Genomic DNA, 18,186 nt, shown 5'->3' on the forward strand with positions numbered 1-18,186 from the left:
CGAATCGTGAGTTTATCGCCTTGAATTTTTCTCTTGGATGAAGAATGATTTTGATTCACTTAGGCCACTTTTGTCCTGGGCCAAAGCCTTTTTTTCTTGTTTCAAGAGAGATTCAGCTTAGATCAAGATACAAAATATCTGAACGACAAATTGAAGAATCGTTAAATTTCTGTCGCACATAAACCTTCTCTGCATATATCGAGATCCAAAGGCGTTACTTGGCGAAAATACATTCTTACCAGAGGAGAAACTCGAACATTTCTTGAATTTTAATAATGGCGGTAAATGACATATTCAAATATCTTCACGTTAAAATTTAATTCTCGTATACTTTACGCACGGTACAGGTTTGCTTACGTTATTGTCTACGGTTTGAACCGCTGAGCTATCGATGATTTGATATTATATCGAATGGCGTGGCCGCTAAATCAGTCTTGTATTGCGTTCCGTTTGTGAACTGCGGGCGACCTCTGACGATCTCCGACAAATATGCTATTTTAGTAAACTAGTGGAGGGTTGAAAACGGAAAGCGCTCTCTAACAGTCAATCGCTGATTTGCTCTCATTTATGCGTTAACGTGGCAACAAGGTAAAAAGGAAATGCTTTCTTTTGAAGTTTATCACTGGGATGCCTCGAATTCTACCTTTCGGTTCACCCTCTTTAATTTTTCAGTCGGGATCCCCTGCTCTTAAATTGCAACTTCAACCAGAGCCAACAAAGGCATTTTTCTCGAGAATTTTACGACCTTTAAAAGAATAAGTGGCGTTAATAAAGAATGAAAATAAAACCGCTGAAAACCAGAAAATGCAAGCGACTCTTTGTTGTAAGAAAATTCGTTTATTTCAGGGTGAGGGTTTTATTTGGGTTGAGCGCTGAAAGTGTAGCTAAGCGATGGTCCCATATTTGCACAAGTACTTAGACGAATAAATGGTATTTGAGATGAAGTGAGCGTTGCCAGATTCAATGAAGCCTCATAGACAAAATTTTAAGATCCTTTTTTCTGTAAAACGCTTGAGTTTGAAAATTCTCTCCAGTTAGCATAAATAAACGAACACTGCATTACTGGCAGTGTGAGTTAAACTGAAATAGGTTTGATACTCATGCGCACTTTTAAAACAGGTATCTTCTCTTCAAATGTTTGTTACCTTGGCCATGATTGCGTTGTACGTATACGCGCCTCTGGTGAAAAACAGTGACTGTTAAAGGATCTCTGTAATATTAATCCGCGGGGCGCCTTCATTTAATGCTCATGCAATTTCACCCACGTGCGAGGCGAAATAATTATCTCACGAGGGAATGTGGCGGCTTCAATCAGTTCCATTGATAATTATTTTTTACATTTAGCGGAGTGCGGAGTGTCATACGCTTTTATGGTGCTAATTTCACCTCGCATTCGTATCACTCGAGGTATTTCAGCGCTATGTATACTCCGGCGCCAAATTTCACTCCTCGATGACTAACAGTGTATCAACATAACCCCTGATAAATGAGCTGTCTCTATTTAGAGAAACTTAGTAAGGGGGGGGGGCTATCTTAGAGGGAACGATTACGGCCAGAAGGCTTACCCCCTAGTATAATGTACAGGATGATATAGGGTTAAACGGTCAGACTCCAGGAGCGTGTTCTATGGGTCGAAATAAGACTTTTTTGTTGTATGAAGTTTTTTCCAAAAGTGCCCCCACTCGGAGGTACGGCCCCCCAAACTTTCGGAAAGTAAATCGTTTTCCCTGACTTTTGGCAACGGTTATGAACCAAATCTCTTGAAAATGTGTACTCCTGGTACTTTTATCCCCTAAAATCATAAATCAAAAAGTATATCTCGGTGTCTGGCTAGATTAAGATGGAAGGATGGATAGGGCAATTAAGGACAGGATCATCCAGGGCAGGAGAGCCATGGCGATGCTGGTGCTGTGGCATTTCAAAGGCAAACAAGCACTGGATATATGACGCCATCGATAAAAGCATCGTGCTCTATGGTAGTGAAGTCTGGCCTTTGACGAAAAGAACGCAAGAAATGTTGAGGGCAACTGAAATGGACTTATGTCGGCGATCTGCCGGCATTTCGAGACGGGACCGTGTCCATAATGAGAGAATTCGCCACGTGATGAAGGTTGAAAAAGATATCGTGCACGACGTCATGGCCAGGCAGTTATGCTGGTATGTGCGAAGAATGTCGGAGGAGAGGTTGCCCAAACAAGTTTTGGATTGGGTACCACCTGGGAAGAGGCGACGGGGACGTCCCGTAAAGGGTTGGTGGCAGGGTGTTGACGAAGAGATGTTGCGGTGTCAGTTGCCCGATAACCTCTGGGAGAACAGGCACATCGACGGTGTAAGTCGGCAATCACATAACTCGTTTGCGGAGTTTGAAAATCTCCGCCACTATAATATTTTTTTAAAGGAGCACAAATTAACATTTCTTGAAGTTTTTGCAGAAATTTCTTCACACAGAGAAGAAAAATCACGACAGTTTTTAAGAATTGCCGTTGAGTAGTTTTCCGTTTAAAAAATAAAGTATGACAGGAAGTCTGCGACGTCGCAAACCGAGTTATGTGATTGCCGACTTACACCGTCGATATGTGGCGTTTGGGTGTCGCAGGACGCCAGAGTGCGTTGTAGAGCGACTTTATAGATATATAGTATGTATTTTTGAGTTGACACGTACCTGACTTGGGCACAGTCCTGAACTGGACGTCCTTCATCTCGGCAGCGAGGATCTCGCTTAGGTTGAAGTGGGAGCGCGGCTGCTGCGAGCACTGCTCATGGTAGAGGATGACGACAGCGGAGCGAGGCTCGACGGAGCGCGAAGCCCTCTTGGCGAGCCCCAAGACGAACCCGACGAGAAAACAGACGACTATGCTTCCGGCGCCCAGGTTGAGCTTCCCCATAGGACGGCCGAGTCCTAGCCCGACATCGCTCACGAAACCGGCGTCCGCTTCCTTCGCATGCCGCCAGAGGGCGCGCGCCGACGCCCGGCTCCCGCAACGCACTCGCCGCCCGCCCGGCTCAGCGCCCGGCGCCACCATCGAGCGCGCCGCGACACGCGCATCGCTCGTCCCACGCCGACGGGGACATCCGGATGCCCCCCGATTGCCGCGTTTATTCGCGGGAGGAGTCGAGTTTGCTCACGGAAGATGGGTGATCGTGAAGTGGATGTCCGTCACCCGGGGGAAGTTCCATCACGCGGAGACCGTCAGCCAATCCTGAAACAGAGAACGTACAAATTAGGCTATTTTTGACTTAACACATATCCTAGATTAGAATAAGAAGATAAGCAGCAAATAGAGATATTGCATATGTGAGGAATTTGCGATTTGACTATTGATTCTTAAGTAAAAGGTCGCGAGAACACGATAATGCCACTGGCTTTCCCTGAAATAAACTCCCAAACTTAAAAAAAGCTCTCAAATTTGTGGGCGTAATGGAGGGAATATCACGCGCTATCCTGTAAGTCCACCTCTACATAAAAACAAACTCCCCATGCAAAGATAAGGAGCTAATACATTATAGCAGGGCTGCCACTTTATTTGGGACTCTAAAACTGAAAGCACGACAACCCTGCTAATGTATTTGCTCCCTATCTTCGCATGGAGAGTTTGTCTTGATGTAGAGGTGGGCTCTCGGGGTAGTATGGGATATTCTCTACATTTTGGCCTCAGCTTGGGAGCTTCTTTTGAGCTTGGGAGTTGATTTCAGAGAAAACCAGTGGGATCATCGTGTTTCTTGCGAACTTTTACATAAGAATCATCAGGCCAATCGCAAATTCCTCACACATGCAACATCTCCATTGGGAGACGATAGACAAGAGAGACGTGAGGATAATGGAGCGATCACTGAAAAAAAAGATCGGTAGAATTTACTATTTCTTCACGATGTATTTCACACATCGTGAAGGAATGGTAAATTCTACCTATCTTTTTTCAGTGGCCCTATTCGTTGAAAAATGTCGATCTTACAGACAAAGGGGAAAAAAGATGAACTATCTGTAGGGTCTATTGTCGGTTGCCGTTGGTAAGTCTATGACTTACTTCCTTTGTCTATTGCAAGATTGCAACTAACCGCCTCCACCGATAGGATCGTGCCAGTTTTTTGTTTTCTTTGTCTATTGCTTTGTAGATACAAATTTTTACGAAGCAGCACGAAAAAATGGGAACAGGAGAAACACAAGGAGAAAAAATGGGAATCAAGGCTAACATACAACGAAAAAACATTCGGGCGTTTCGACTCAAAGCTGAGTCATGTTCAGTCGGAAAATACAATAAAAATTAAAGAATATCGATGAAAAAACCTGAGGCATACATAATCGTGGCCAAGATCCAAGAAAAAAACCTAGGTCTAATTTTTTTTCATCGACGTTTTTTAATATTTATTGTATTTTTGAACTGAAAATGACTCAGTTTTGAGTCGAAACGTCTCGGGTGTTTGATTGTTGTATTTTAGCCTCGTTTCCCGTTTTTCCCCCTACTTTTTCTCCTGCGGGCTGATCGTTCAAATTGATAGACAAAGCTACAGACAAAGAGGACAAATGGGATATGGAGGGAACCTATCGGTGGAAGCTGGTGGGTGCAGTGGACAAAATCACTAGATAATAGACTAACTAACGGCCCACGAGAAACCCGACAGTTAGTCCATCATTTTCTCCCTTAGTCTATAACAACCACCCAAATTAACCAATAAGATCGCTCCATACTACCTATGTCTCCTTCGTCTATTCCTTTGTTTATAAATTTCAATAATCAGCCCGCTGTTACCATTGCTTTGTCTATCAATTTCAATAATCAACCCGCTGGCATTTTAGCCTTGGGACACCCTGTACACATTAATTATACGTAACGACGTTCAGGTGCAACCAAAATTGCATCCTGTTCCCTTTCAAAAGCTCATCCGCGCCCGTAAAAAGGGGTTTTACCCCTTCGCTTAGCGAAGAGGAAATTCGGCGGTGGTTACCCACTTGAGTGAGTTACGGAATCCGTAATTCGCACATGGAGGGAGGAAAACGGAAGCCGTGACGCATAAATCAGAGCGAAATGATTCGGAAATGAGAATTAATCACGTACACAAACTAAACGCCGCGCTAGCTTCTCGCGAATATTTTCCTCATTAGGAGGAAAGTTTATCGCACGCTCCGCAAACTTCTTCGCGCTCAGTTTTTAACGGCGAACATAACTCATCTCAGCGCTCCTTCGATAGTTCGCCCTTCCCTAATGTGCACCTATACTCCGATCGAGGAAAGACCGGACCGGAGGTTGGAGATTTCATCGCGGGTTTCCTCGCCGTCGATGATGGGAGGAAAAATTAAAATGAAATATAAAAGCGTTGAACAGTCTCCGTGCTCTGTTAGAAATGTCGGAGCGGATTGCGAATTGTATTTCATTCCGAACGAAATACATCCGTTGGCCGTCCATAAAAGCATAGACAGATCCTTAAGGGAGGGGCGTGGGGGGTTTACGCCCCCAATGGCGTAGCGTGCTTTGCGATATATCGATTGTTATGCCATTTAAACGTACAGAAAAGGATCGATAAACAGGGTGTTCGCAGCGAACACCTTGATAATCGATTCTTTACCATAGATGTAAATGGCATAACAATCGATTCTTCGCAATTCACGCCACGCCACTGTGCGCCCCCCTCCCTTCCGTTTGCCCGAGAAAAGGAGGACGAAAAACGATGAAAGAAAAAGGTAATGAAGGAAAGAGGAAGGAGGGTGCTTTTATTTGGTAATCGTTGATGACCAAATCGATTTAAACTGCATATTAAATGCTTTAATGAATTAGAGAATTTACAGGTGGAAGTCCCTCGAACCCGCCTTCTAGCCCCCCCCCCCCCTCCCCCCGTTCTAAGAAACTAAAAGGAACTCTCTAAAAGGATATAAAAAACGTAGGAGGAAAAACGGGAAACAAGGCTAAAAATTACACATACAATACCGAGACGTTTCAGCCCAAAACTGAGCCATTTTCAGTCGGAAGAATAAAAATAAAATATAAAAATTCCAAATAGAAACCTGCAGATTACATGATGGCCGAGAAAATCAAAGCAAGAGCTTCAAAAGATCTTCGTTTTCGAGGCTAATTTTTAGCCTTGTTTCCCGTATTTTCTCCTATGTTTTTAATATCACCATTGTTAAGGGCTGCTGTTTTAGAAATTTTAACCTATATACTCTCTAAAAGGAGCTATGTCCATTCTGACATGAGCTCTCAGATCCATAAAAATACATGCATAACAAGGCTCATGTCACAATAAAATATAGTTCCTCTTCCCTGGTAAAAATTGGCAGTAGAATCTGTGTTCCAAAATACTATAGACATAAAGCCGGCTGTAAGATTTCCAATAGCTTCTGTAGCCGGTTGTTGGCTGAACAATTTCTTATAGGCTTTTATAGCCGATGGCGATTAAGCAACAGCCAGACGATAAAGTTTATGCTAAACGTTACTAATTACGGATACCAGGACTCAGTTAGTTTTTGGACTACCACTCTCTATTTGTGCCGTAGTATCTTGATTTATTTTGCGAGGAAAGCACCGTACTTTTGAAAGATGCTTGTCATTCTTAATATGTTGGAGCGCCTTCAATTTCTTATGATACTGTGCAATACCTCTGGTGCGAAATAGTTGCTTCAGACGCCGTGGCACGCTGCGGCGCGGCGGGCGGACAGAGAGTGCGAAACGCGCATTGGCGCCTACAAACCTAACAGGGATACTTCACGCATTGCGCAATGCGTGAAGTATCCCTGTTAGGTTTGTAGGCGCCAGTGCGTCGCCGCTCTGCTTTGTATTAGGCTCTAATATTTAATCTGGCGGAGTCAGCGTTTTTCAACTCATGATTTTGAAATGTTTGCTCACTCTGTATGGACTATTCTCATTTTAATTGATGAAAAAAAAATATGCTTTAAAGGAAAATATAATGTGTGTTTTGTAGATATTAAGGTAAATGATTTCCAAAACACACACATTTCTACACAATTTCTTATAGCCTCTTATAGCCAATGGCGATCAAGTGTAAAGCCCGGCGATAGGAACTATAGCCCGACTATATACTTTTTTATAGCTTCGTATAGCCCGGCTATATGATTTGCTCCGCTTTCTACAGTCAGCTATATGATTTTCAATAGCCATCTTTAGTCGGCCATAAGAACTCCTATGGTATTTTGAAACGCAGCTCCTATCGCCAATATTTACCAGGGTTGTTTTAAATGCGTCCATTTTGAAGTTAAAGAGTAGGGGTGCAGAGTTTTCTAAGCTCCGACAATTTGTCTGTTCTCATATGTACATCCGTGTGCAACTTTCTGAAAAAAGTTGGCGAGTGGTATCAATCTCTTCGTTATGATGTCTAGAATCAGAATTTGGATGGTGATAACCTTGAAAATCGTGCAGGAAGCGCCTAAAGCCCAAAAACAAAATGGCGGCCGCTCGGTAGGCCTTATTTTTGAAAATTCCGTATTATGGCATGTGAGGTATCGATTCCTATGTTTTTTGGGTCGAAAAATCCAAATATGATGTTTAAAATACCCTCCGATCAAAAAAAATGTCGCAAATCCAACATGGCGGCTGAAAATACCCACCCGGCGCGAAAATCGCTGAGTTCTCATTTGGCCGTCTAGTAAGGCGGCCAATGATTGTATTGTGTGGTCCCAGGTTTCAAAACAGAGTTACAACTCACTGTACGGCCCATAAAAAAAAACCAAAATCCAATATGGCGGCCAAAATGGCCGCCGATCGAAACCTGCATTTTTGGTATCGGCGTATGGCGTCGAGTGGGGAATCGTTTCTGATGCATTTTGGGTCGCACATTACGAATATGAAGTCAAAAATTACTCTTGGCCAATATTGAAGCTCGTAAATTCAACATGGCGGCTAAAATGGCAGGCATGGATAGAATAAAAGCAATTACACACAGCGGTAGTCCTGATTTAATACATTTGTGGGGCCTCTCAAACCAAATTCAAAGTTAAAATTCATCTGATCACACGTATACGCCTTTGCCATCCACTTTGACACTATAAATGGCTGCTACAATAGCCGATCTTAAATGATAAAATAACCACGTAAAATGTGGATGTCGAGGTAAGTAGTGAAACCATGCATCCTCGGGACGGCTATCAAATTGTAGGGTGTACTTATCTTTTGCGAAGTTTCTTATCGGAGTATCCAGGAGAATTTGTCTGCAAAGTCTGCTAATCGGCCGCGAATAAAAATAAAAGTACAAAATACTCACAAAAGTCTAAAACTGGACCCGACAAGCGAGTAAGACTTAACACTGTTAGAAGATTTTATGTGTGTTTGGGCAAATAAATAATAAGCAAAGTAGATGAATCATGTTTTTCGATGTATTTCCTTCAATGATTACAAAAATGTATTTTCAATTTAAAAGTTGTGTTATATAGATTTTGCCTCAAATTACCCAAAATCATTAAATACCTTCACATATTACCATGCCATACCGTCTTACCTTACAATATTACCATGCCACACAATATTACCTTACCATAGTACCATGCCACACTATATGACCATGCCATACCCTAGTACCTTACCAATTACCATGTTACCTTGCCAATTTTTCCTTAACATATTAACATTTTAAGTATAGAAGCTCTGAGAAAATATCTTGAGTTCTGATTGATTTACTCATCACAACTGTCGCTGGATTCATCAATGGCCTCTTCGTCTTCTCCCTCATCATCGGAGGATTCTATGTTGTCACAATTTGAAGCATCACCTTCACATTTGCACATTTCTGTGCATTTTAACCCTTGTGACCTACAGACGCAAGGTAAAGTGCAGCGCTTTTTAACACAGTTGCATCGGCAAAGTTCCCAGACCAAGTCTGGAATGCAAGGAATAGTTGAGGTTATCGGCTCATATTTGTCCTCAACTTTTTGCCATCCAAAATTGATAGGTGAAGGGGTTTCAGGGAATTGAACCAGATCCTGATTCCAAACTAAAGCTTGTAAGTGTGCTCTCAGAAGAGCTGGATTTAAGGCTGCTTTTGTGGGAGGCAGATTTTCATCTTGGCATTGCTTTTTGGAGAACAGCCACCATCTTACATCGCCTATATCTGTTAATGTGGTCTTTGGAAGGTACAGCTGACAAACACATTTCTCTAGCTGTGCTCTAACGTCTTCAGGTAGGAGCGATGTTTTCCCAAGCTGTACTAATGCTTCCAATAATTCATTATCTGCGGACTGAAAGGTTTTCCACCATTTTGGTTTCCCCTTATGTGCAAAGGATCCTGTAATGTCAGCGCCTGACAGCGCATGTAAGCCTACAAGAGCAGATGCTTTAAGAGGTCCAAGGGCGTTGTAAATTGGAAGTAGGTCAATAAACTTTTTCATACCCTGCCCTATAAACATTCCAACTTCAGCGGTGAGCATGGGGATGCGTCGCAAAGCTAAAATTACCACATCTGTATCAGGTGAATATATGTGTGTGCTAATTACTCCTTTTGTAGCGACAAAAACACCGTGTAGAATCATTTTTGTGTCAGCTTCCTCTTGCGTTGTTTGAAGGCACTGCACATCGGTGCCATCCGAAGATTGCACGTTGTTTCTCCAACTCACAATAAATTTCAACTTCTTAATCTTTGCTGACTTCAAAATTTGAATAGAAAGGAAGTTAGTCAAATCATCCTTCGTTTTGTCATGGGCCAGAAGTTTTCCCATTGAAATAGATGCAATTTTCATGTCTGCTGATATTTTGTAATGAATTGGTTCATTACCTTGCTGACGGCGTACTCTTGTGTCATTTTTCAGAGAATTAGCTTGGTAAGTATCAAAAACAATATGAGTTTCATCGTAACAGCTGAATTTTTTAATCAACCGGTTGGAAAAATCCTTTGCGAGATCCTCGCACGTCTTGAGCCCTGCTGGCTTGAAGTAGCAGTGTAAAAGAGCCATACCGTCTATTATATGGCTGCTTTTTTTCCACTCAAGTCTGGCGATTCATTAGTGACTGATGAGGAATTTCCTTCATCTGCTTGTTGTATTGAAGTTCCTGGTAGAGATTCCAAAATGGACAGGAGTTTCGATTTATTTGTGCAGTGAAGCATTCTGCCGTCGGGACCAAATAATGATTTAGGCAACGCGGAGAACTCGTATGTGCTGATGTTAAATTTTACATCGACATCAGGCCGACGTCGCGATGCAATTAACAATCTTGAAATTAAAGAAAAATCCGTTTTCATGACAATTAGACGGTCTTTGTGGCATACTTTTATCTTTTTTGATGCCGATGCAAATGAATTATCTTTAATTTTTGTCATACGAGACCAAAACGGAGTGGTTTTTTTTCAATCCTTTCAGAAAAAAATTGTTTCTCAGCAGTTTTGCCAATTTCTCCAACATTATTGACAAAATTGCAGACCTCTTTCGGAAAAACGCGATTCGTGAGAATATGGGTTAGCTCTGAATTCTTGCACTGGAAAGGATTCGTCGTATTCTCAAATTCTGCATTAATCTTTAGGACGTTTTCATCCTGGCGCTTTTGAATTTTTGTAGAAAGCTCGTGATGCTTCGACGAAAGTTGATTTTCTCTCCCTAGTAACTTTTCCGTCTCGCTCGCAATTCTATCTAATTCAGGATACACAAGGAAAAATCTGTTTCGAGCATTATCATTCAGCGTGATTCCGATGAGACCGCCGAGTACTTTCAGTTTCTTGTTTATGTGTTCAAGTGCTTCATCGCCTCCCAATGCGCAAAACGGAATTTCGTTTCGATTGACGACCCATTTGCCAAGCATAAATTGCTCCCAAATTTCTGGGTCTGTAAATTTCAAGTGATCAACTTCAGACAAATATAAACTGATCATTTTGGCATAATTTAATCTATTAAAAGAGAAAAAAAACTTCAAAAAATCATGAAGAGAAGCCAAGCATAAGTTCCAGTTTCTTCCTAGATTCAAGACTGCTTTAAGAGCAGTCATTCATTGTGTCAAAGTGGATGGCAAAGGCGTATACGTGTGATCAGATGAATTTTAACTTTGAATTTGGTTTGAGAGGCCCCACAAATGTATTAAATCAGGACTACCGCTGTGTGTAATTGCTTTTATTCTATCCATGCCTGCCATTTTAGCCGCCATGTTGAATTTACGAGCTTCAATATTGGCCAAGAGTAATTTTTGACTTCATATTCGTAATGTGCGACCCAAAATACATCAGAAACGATGCCCCACTCGACGCCATACGCCGATACCAAAAATACAGGTTTCGATCGGCGGCCATTTTGGCCGCCATATTGGATTTTGGTTTTTTTTTATGGGCCGTACAGTGAGTTGTAACTCTGTTTTGAAACCTGGGACCACACAATACAATCATTGGCCGCCTTACTAGACGGCCAAATGAGAACTCAGCGATTTTCGCGCCGGGTGGGTATTTTCAGCCGCCATGTTGGATTTGCGACATTTTTTTTGATCGGAGGGTATTTTAAACATCATATTTGGATTTTTCGACCCAAAAAACATAGGAATCGATACCTCACATGCCATAATACGGAATTTTCAAAAATAAGGCCTACCGAGCGGCCGCCATTTTGTTTTTGGGCTTTAGGCGCTTCCTGCACGATTTTCAAGGTTATCACCATCCAAATTCTGATTCTAGACATCATAACGAAGAGATTGATACCACTCGCCAACTTTTTTCAGAAAGTTGCACACGGGACTGGATTTTTGTACATATGAGAACAGACTACACCCCGCATGAAATAACCCATTGGAGTGGCCGGATATGAATTCGTTCAAGGAAACCGAAAATTTTGATGTTTTGTCTTTCACCAAAACATTGTATAGGGTGCTTCAGAGTGAAAATTTTACCAAGAAATCAATAAAACCAAAAACCTTGCTGTCGATATTAGTACAGCTTGTATAATTTTCACACCTCGTCAAACCCCTCTTATTGACCAGTACCACTAGGTGCTTGATTGCCGGCTTTCCATATTATTCTCATCGACTTTTCACGCATTCCCCCACCAGCCGCGAAGAAAGTGATGACACTTTCCCTATTTTCTTTTCGACTCTCAGCTTTTGACCCTTAAAAATTTCTCTCCTTCCGCGTTTGTAAGACGTTATTCTACTTGACGCGCCTGCCTTGGAGCGTGATTTTCTGTGAGTACCCCTGGGATAATTTTGACTGCGCTTCATATTCGGGTAAGACGGCACTGCGTTGCTGCGATTCCGCATGGGACCAGTGGCGTGGCGTGAATGATCGATTATCGATATTTCCCCATTTGAAGCCGTGTAAAGAATCGATTATTAAGGTGTTCGCTGCGAACACCCTGTTTATCGATCATTTTCCGTATAGTAGGTTTAAATGGCAGATCAGACGATATATCGCAAAACACGCCAAGTGACTGCATGGGACCGCGTGTACACTCTCATTCTAGAGAAATTGAGTGCACGCTCCTCCGAAAAGGGCTTTTTTGTGGGGAAATAACCCGAGAGAAATGCTAAGGCTGCCGTTCGTGGCTGTGCCGCGGGGAATAAGTAATATAATCCCGTTCAGAATCACGTAAACACTGCCGTGCTAAGGAAAAATGCCGTATGAACATTCGAAAGTTGCCAAATTTCCCTCGATGTAACACGTATTTTTGACAACATTCATGCAAATTTTTGCTCGAAATTTTCAGGTATTTTAGATTAAATTGTGTGCAAAATCATCTGAAAATTTTGGAAAATAATAATCGCACTTATCCCAGTAAATTCGATGTTTATCGGAGAAAACTTGGCAACGTCTGAAGGCTCATACGGCGTTCTTCCTTAGCACGGCAGAACAAGGAGGTAATTTGGGTAAAAATTAGGCAACGCTGCATGGAGAAAGCGTCACGTCTGAGATTCGTCCCGCGGGTAACCAAAATGACGTCTCGGTGCACATTTCACTTCTACCGTGCCGAGGAAAAACGCCGCATGAGCTTTCAGACGTTGCTAAATTTCTCTCGACAAAACTGAAGTTCCCGGAAATATTTGTAAACATTTTTCATCCGATATTGAGGAGAATTTTGTTCGTAATTTGATCTAAATTGTATGAAGCTTTCATTGAATAATACTCATAACTTTCTTTGAAAATAAATATTCTCTGAAAGAAAACTTGGCAAAATCCGAAAGCTCAAACAGCGTTTTTCCGTAGCACGGCAGACTTGTTGGCGCACGTCAGGAATATTCTCTTATAGCAGGGCTTTAGAAAAAGTTAAAACGCCGAGAATCAGTTCCTATTTCTATGTATCGAGCGAATAGTCAAATGTCCCGGTGGATGTACTTGAATATTCTTACTTCGAATCAAATTTCTAAGTTTTTGCTATTTTAGACAAAATAATTATTGATCATGTATAAAAAAGAATAAAGCTCTTGCGTGTGTCATGGGATGTGCGTTTTAAGTTCTTCTTCGTACGTAAAAGGACTACGTGCAAAACGGGTCATTTGGGGCTCGGGGCGGATACCTTTGAGACTTGCCCTATTCATTCACCTAACAATGCCCCATCTTTTCCCAAATTTTCAAGCCCCCAAAAAATTTTGGGGAGACGCGGCGGGGGGTCAAAGTTCAAAACCGGCAAACTTTTCGCGAATTTATTACTCGAAAACCAAGAAGTTTCCGTAAACGCGGTTTAAACGAGCGTATTCAGCGTGACGAGAGCTTTCAGAAAATGTATAACATCATAGGGTTTTGTCAACTTCAGCTCGAGTTATCGCCTCCGAAATGCCGGAACGCTCAAAAGAGACCCCTTATTTTTTCACGTTTGGGCCGATTTAAAAAAAAGCCATTTTTTTAATTTCATGAAAAACTGATATGTTGTTCCTGACTCTCTGTAGCCCCTCTAGCTCTTTACCGCATGCTGGGGAAATGTTTTGGTCGCGAGTTATAAGAGCGGAAAGGAGCGAAGGTCGGGAAAATCGGCTATTTTAAACTGCGCGCGGCGACGGATCAGGAGCCATGTGGCAACTATGCGAGGTCGGCAGAGGAGTGTGATTCACCGAAATGAGTGGGAGGGGACGTTTTCCCTCCGATCAACGCCGCGCGCGCAGTTTAAAATAGCCAATTTTCCCGACCTTCCCTCCTTTCTGCTCTTATAACTCGCGACCAAAACATTTCCCCAGCATGCGGTAAAGAGCTAGAGGGGCTACAGAGAGTCAGGAACAACATATCAGTTTTTCATGAAATTAAAAAAATGGCTTTTTTTTAAATCGGCCCAAACGTGAAAAAATAAGGGGTCTCTTTTGAGCGTTCCGGCGCTTCGGAGGCGATAACTTGAGCTGAAGTTGACAAAACCCTATGATGTTATACATTTTCTGAAAGCTCTCGTCACGCTGAATACGCTCGTTTAAACCGCGTTTACGAAAACTTCTTGGTTTTCGAGTAATAAATTCGCGAAAAGTTTGCCGGTTTTGAACTTTGACCCCCCGCCGCGGCTCCCCAAAATTTTTGGGGGGCTTGAAAATTTGGGAAAAGATGGGGCATTGTTAGGTGAATGAATAGGGCAAGTCTCAAAGGTATCCGCCCCGAGCCCCAAATGGCCCGTTTTGCACGTAGTCCTTTCGCTAGGAAAACGATGTTGCTACTGGGTTTTTTCTGAAATCAATTCCTAAGTCCAAGAAATGCTCTAAAAGTTTAGGCCGTAATGGAGGGGATAGCTCGCGCTACGTTGAGAGTCAACCTGTACATCTAGTCAAACTCTCAATGCACAGATAGGGAGCAAATACATTAGCAGGGTTGCCACTTTGTTTAAGGACTCCAAAGTTGGAACCCGGGCCTTATTAAAGCCTCCGTTTCAATTACAAACGCTCGCCTGACAAAAAGCTCTGCCTTAATTCATTAATCACCAATTAGCGAATTGTTTTCGATTTTTTTCTCAAAGGTGCTTTTCACTCATTACAAGGTCAGAGGTAAAGTTGACTTCCAAATTTGACTTTTGTCTCAGCCAATTACATTACTTAAATGAGGAGTCTCATAAATGCATAATCTGGAATTACACGCCTGCCTTCAGTTATATCGCCTTCAATTATACCGGTATGCAACCTGGACATCCCATGGGTACGAATAGTCGTATCCAAGCGCCGTCGCGTCGTAGTTTCTCATCAATCATCATGAAGCTGTAAGAAGCGTTTCCCTCGCAAAGGAACGTAACTAAATTTCAAGGTTGCCAAATTGCCATTAGAAAATTGCAATTTCACCAGGAGAATCTTCCGCATTTCTAACTGAAAATTTCGCTGATTTTGCTTCTGATCTGATGTGAAAATAAGTCTAATTTTGGACAAAAATAGCTGAGGTACATTCTTGTAAAAAGATTGAATTTTTTGAGTCCATTGCGCAACTTTGGGATGGATTTACGTTCTTTCGTCCAGGAAACGATGTTTTGCCTCACCCGACTGCATCGCTTGGATTGTTAGTGCAGGGTCTCCAAAGTAACAGGAGAAAAACAAGGCTAAAATGTAACAATAAAACAACCGAGACGTTTCGACTCAAAACTAAGTCATTTTCAGTCGGAAAATACAATAAAATTTAAGAAATATCGATGAAAAAAATCTGGAACCTACATGTTGGTGGCCGAAATCCGAGGGAAAAAATTGTCTTTAAATTTTTAGCGAATTTTACGACTTGAAATGACTCAATTTTGAGTCGAAACGCCTCGGGTGTTTTATTCTTGTATTTTAGCCTTGTTTCCCGTCTGCCCCGTGTTTTTCTCCTGTTACCATTGTCTCGGGCTGCTTTAAAAAATTTGTATCAGGTCTCCAAAGTATATTCAGGGTTGCCACAGAATTTAGAAAATGAAATTCCCTGACATTTCCCTAATTTCCCTAACACATTTTGGTGGAATCCCCTGACGATTGGAAATGTGACGGATGGTTAAGGAGGCATATTTGAAAATAGTTTTCGGGCAAAATTTGTTGTTCGAAACCTCAAATCCATTCTAGAAAGCAAATGAAGGTGATTTAACAAATTTTCCCTGACATTTCCCGGTTTTCCGTGACTTTTTAAAATTCCCTGACATGTCCCGGTTTTCCTTGACTACGGCAACCCTGTATATTGTCTCTCGCAATGATTTTAGGTAAAACTTTCCGTTGCCACATACCTTGGCGACGTAGATCTCCTTTGCGGTGGCATCACGGTGGATCGAGTCAATTGGAGAGGTAGGACATTAAATTTTTGACTGGAACTGCAAATTTTTCTGTTTAATTCGTCCTGTTTTAAAATTTCAGGGGTGTTTTAAGAAGAAAATGTCACGAGGAAACCGATGAAACCACTTTAAAAATCTCAAGGGGTTGTATAAACGAAGTCATAAGCGTTTAAAGTTTCCAAATTATGTCCGACCTCTCCTATTGACTCGATCCACTGTGTGGCGATAGGCGGATTCAAAATAATCGCACACGCTCGCGCGAATCACTTCGCGCCGCCCGCGACTTGTGGGAACGTGCCTTGACGCGAAACGCGACGCTCCCGAGGAGCTGACTGGGGATTTATTCGAGGCATCATCGGGGGGAGGGGGGGGGGAGGTGACTTTGCATAACTATCATCGCCCCTTCGTTGGCTCCCACGCCGTTGCGAGAGTCGAAAAACAAGTCTGATGAAACCTCATTATCTCAAGATGAAAACTTTTCGCATCGAATTTCGAAGAATTTCCCCCGTCGTAGGTAGCTTTTATGGTAGTTCGTTGTATTCCATGCGAGGGAACGTATCTCCATTCCAAGGTTGCACAATTTATTCGCAATAAAGAATTGGTAGGTGCCTGCAATTTGATGAATTTCATGTTTAAGATGTATTAATTAGAGAACTTAGAGTCCCTTTATACTGCGAGTTAAGACAACACCTCGTCATAAAGTCACAAATGGGAATAAAGATTACACAAATTAAACGTTTTTCGTAATCTTTGATCGGCTCATTCTCAAATTCCTTTCTTCGTTCCTTCTCTTATTCCGTTTGTTCTTTGCCGAATCCGTAATTCCCCGGTCCATTTCAGATTATAATCTTTGCAATTGGTGAAAATGTAATCTTCATTTCCGTTTGTGACACTGTGGAGGACTAAAATACGGGGACCAATCAGAAATGGATTCACATTGTCTTAACTCTCAGTAGAAAGGGACTCTAGTAAAACTGAGCTGCAAGAACGCAGCGGAGCGCCTTCAATTTCGCTTGATACCGCAAGCCTCACCGCGGAGTTAGTTTAGTTGCTGAACCCAACCGAACCTAACTTGGCTTGATATTCCGCACCGGATTGATTCTGTGACCGGCGCAACTGACCCATTCAGCCAGGGTGGGTCCACAAATGGACTACATTTCGCAATTAGGAACTATAAATTCTAGCCCGGTGTATGTAATCTTTATTCCCGTTTCTGACACTGTAGAGGCCTAAAATACGGTAACCAATCAAGAATGGATCCACATTGTCTTATTGACTCTTGGTATAAAGGGACTCTAAGAGAACTGAGAACCAGGATTTTCTTGGTTTCTAAATTGAACAATTAATAGAAGTACAATGACAAAATAACCTAATCTGCTAAATTACAAGTGCTTAAATGGGGAATGCCGCCAGGTCACGTCAAAAGGCTATGCACTTTCCCACTTCTTCTAAAATTTCCCATTTCAGCGAAAAATTATGAGAGATATACTACGACCTCAACTCAGTAAGCACTCTCAGATTGGGCGATAAAATGTTTTCGTGCAGAGTTTCAATTACCGCATGAGTGAGAATGCTATTGCTGTCCACAATATTGCGGATGTTTTATGCTTTCCTAAGTCCATGTGAAAATAGAGGTATGCCCTTCCGTCACGCAGTGGAGCGAGTCAATGTCAATACAAGAGTTGGGACATGCTTTTTGGGATTAAAACAGCACAATTTGATGTTCATTTCGTCAAATTTAAAATTTCAAGAGTTGTTTCCAGAAGAAAATTGGACAAAAAAATTATTGGAACCACTTTAAAAACATCAACATTTTAAATCGATAAAGTTATACGCTTTTAAAGTTTTAAAATCATCTCCGACTTCTCCGATTGACTCGATCCACTGTGCGTCGGATGAGCGACGATAAGACCACACTGTCCCCAGTTCTGCCGTACTAAGGACAAACGCCGTTTGAACTTCCAGGCGTTGCAAAATTTACTTTGATAAAACATTAATTTCCTCGTAAATATATGAATATTTTCCTTCCAATTTTCCAGATAATTTTGCTAGCAATTTCACCTAAAGTCCCTGTAAATTGCGAGGAAAAATATTCA

General features: G+C 41.9%; 1 protein-coding gene across 5 annotated transcripts in view; it reads right to left on the bottom strand.

Annotated features, from left to right (window-relative positions):
* Positions 1-18,186, bottom strand: part of LOC109032713 (uncharacterized) — a 393,313-nt gene that overhangs the window by 269,704 nt on the left and 105,423 nt on the right. For all 5 annotated transcript variants that reach the window (XR_011900192.1, XM_072302208.1, XM_072302210.1 and 2 more), the window contains one exon: positions 2,663-3,200. Coding sequence is in view for 4 of the 5 variants with exons in the window: in XM_072302208.1 (XP_072158309.1) it covers positions 2,663-3,023 (361 nt within the window). In the remaining variant the exon portion in view is untranslated. The remainder of the gene's footprint in view (positions 1-2,662; positions 3,201-18,186) is intronic.

This window comes from Bemisia tabaci, chromosome 7, assembly GCF_918797505.1.
Source record: "Bemisia tabaci chromosome 7, PGI_BMITA_v3".
Lineage (NCBI taxonomy): Eukaryota > Metazoa > Arthropoda > Insecta > Hemiptera > Aleyrodidae > Bemisia > Bemisia tabaci.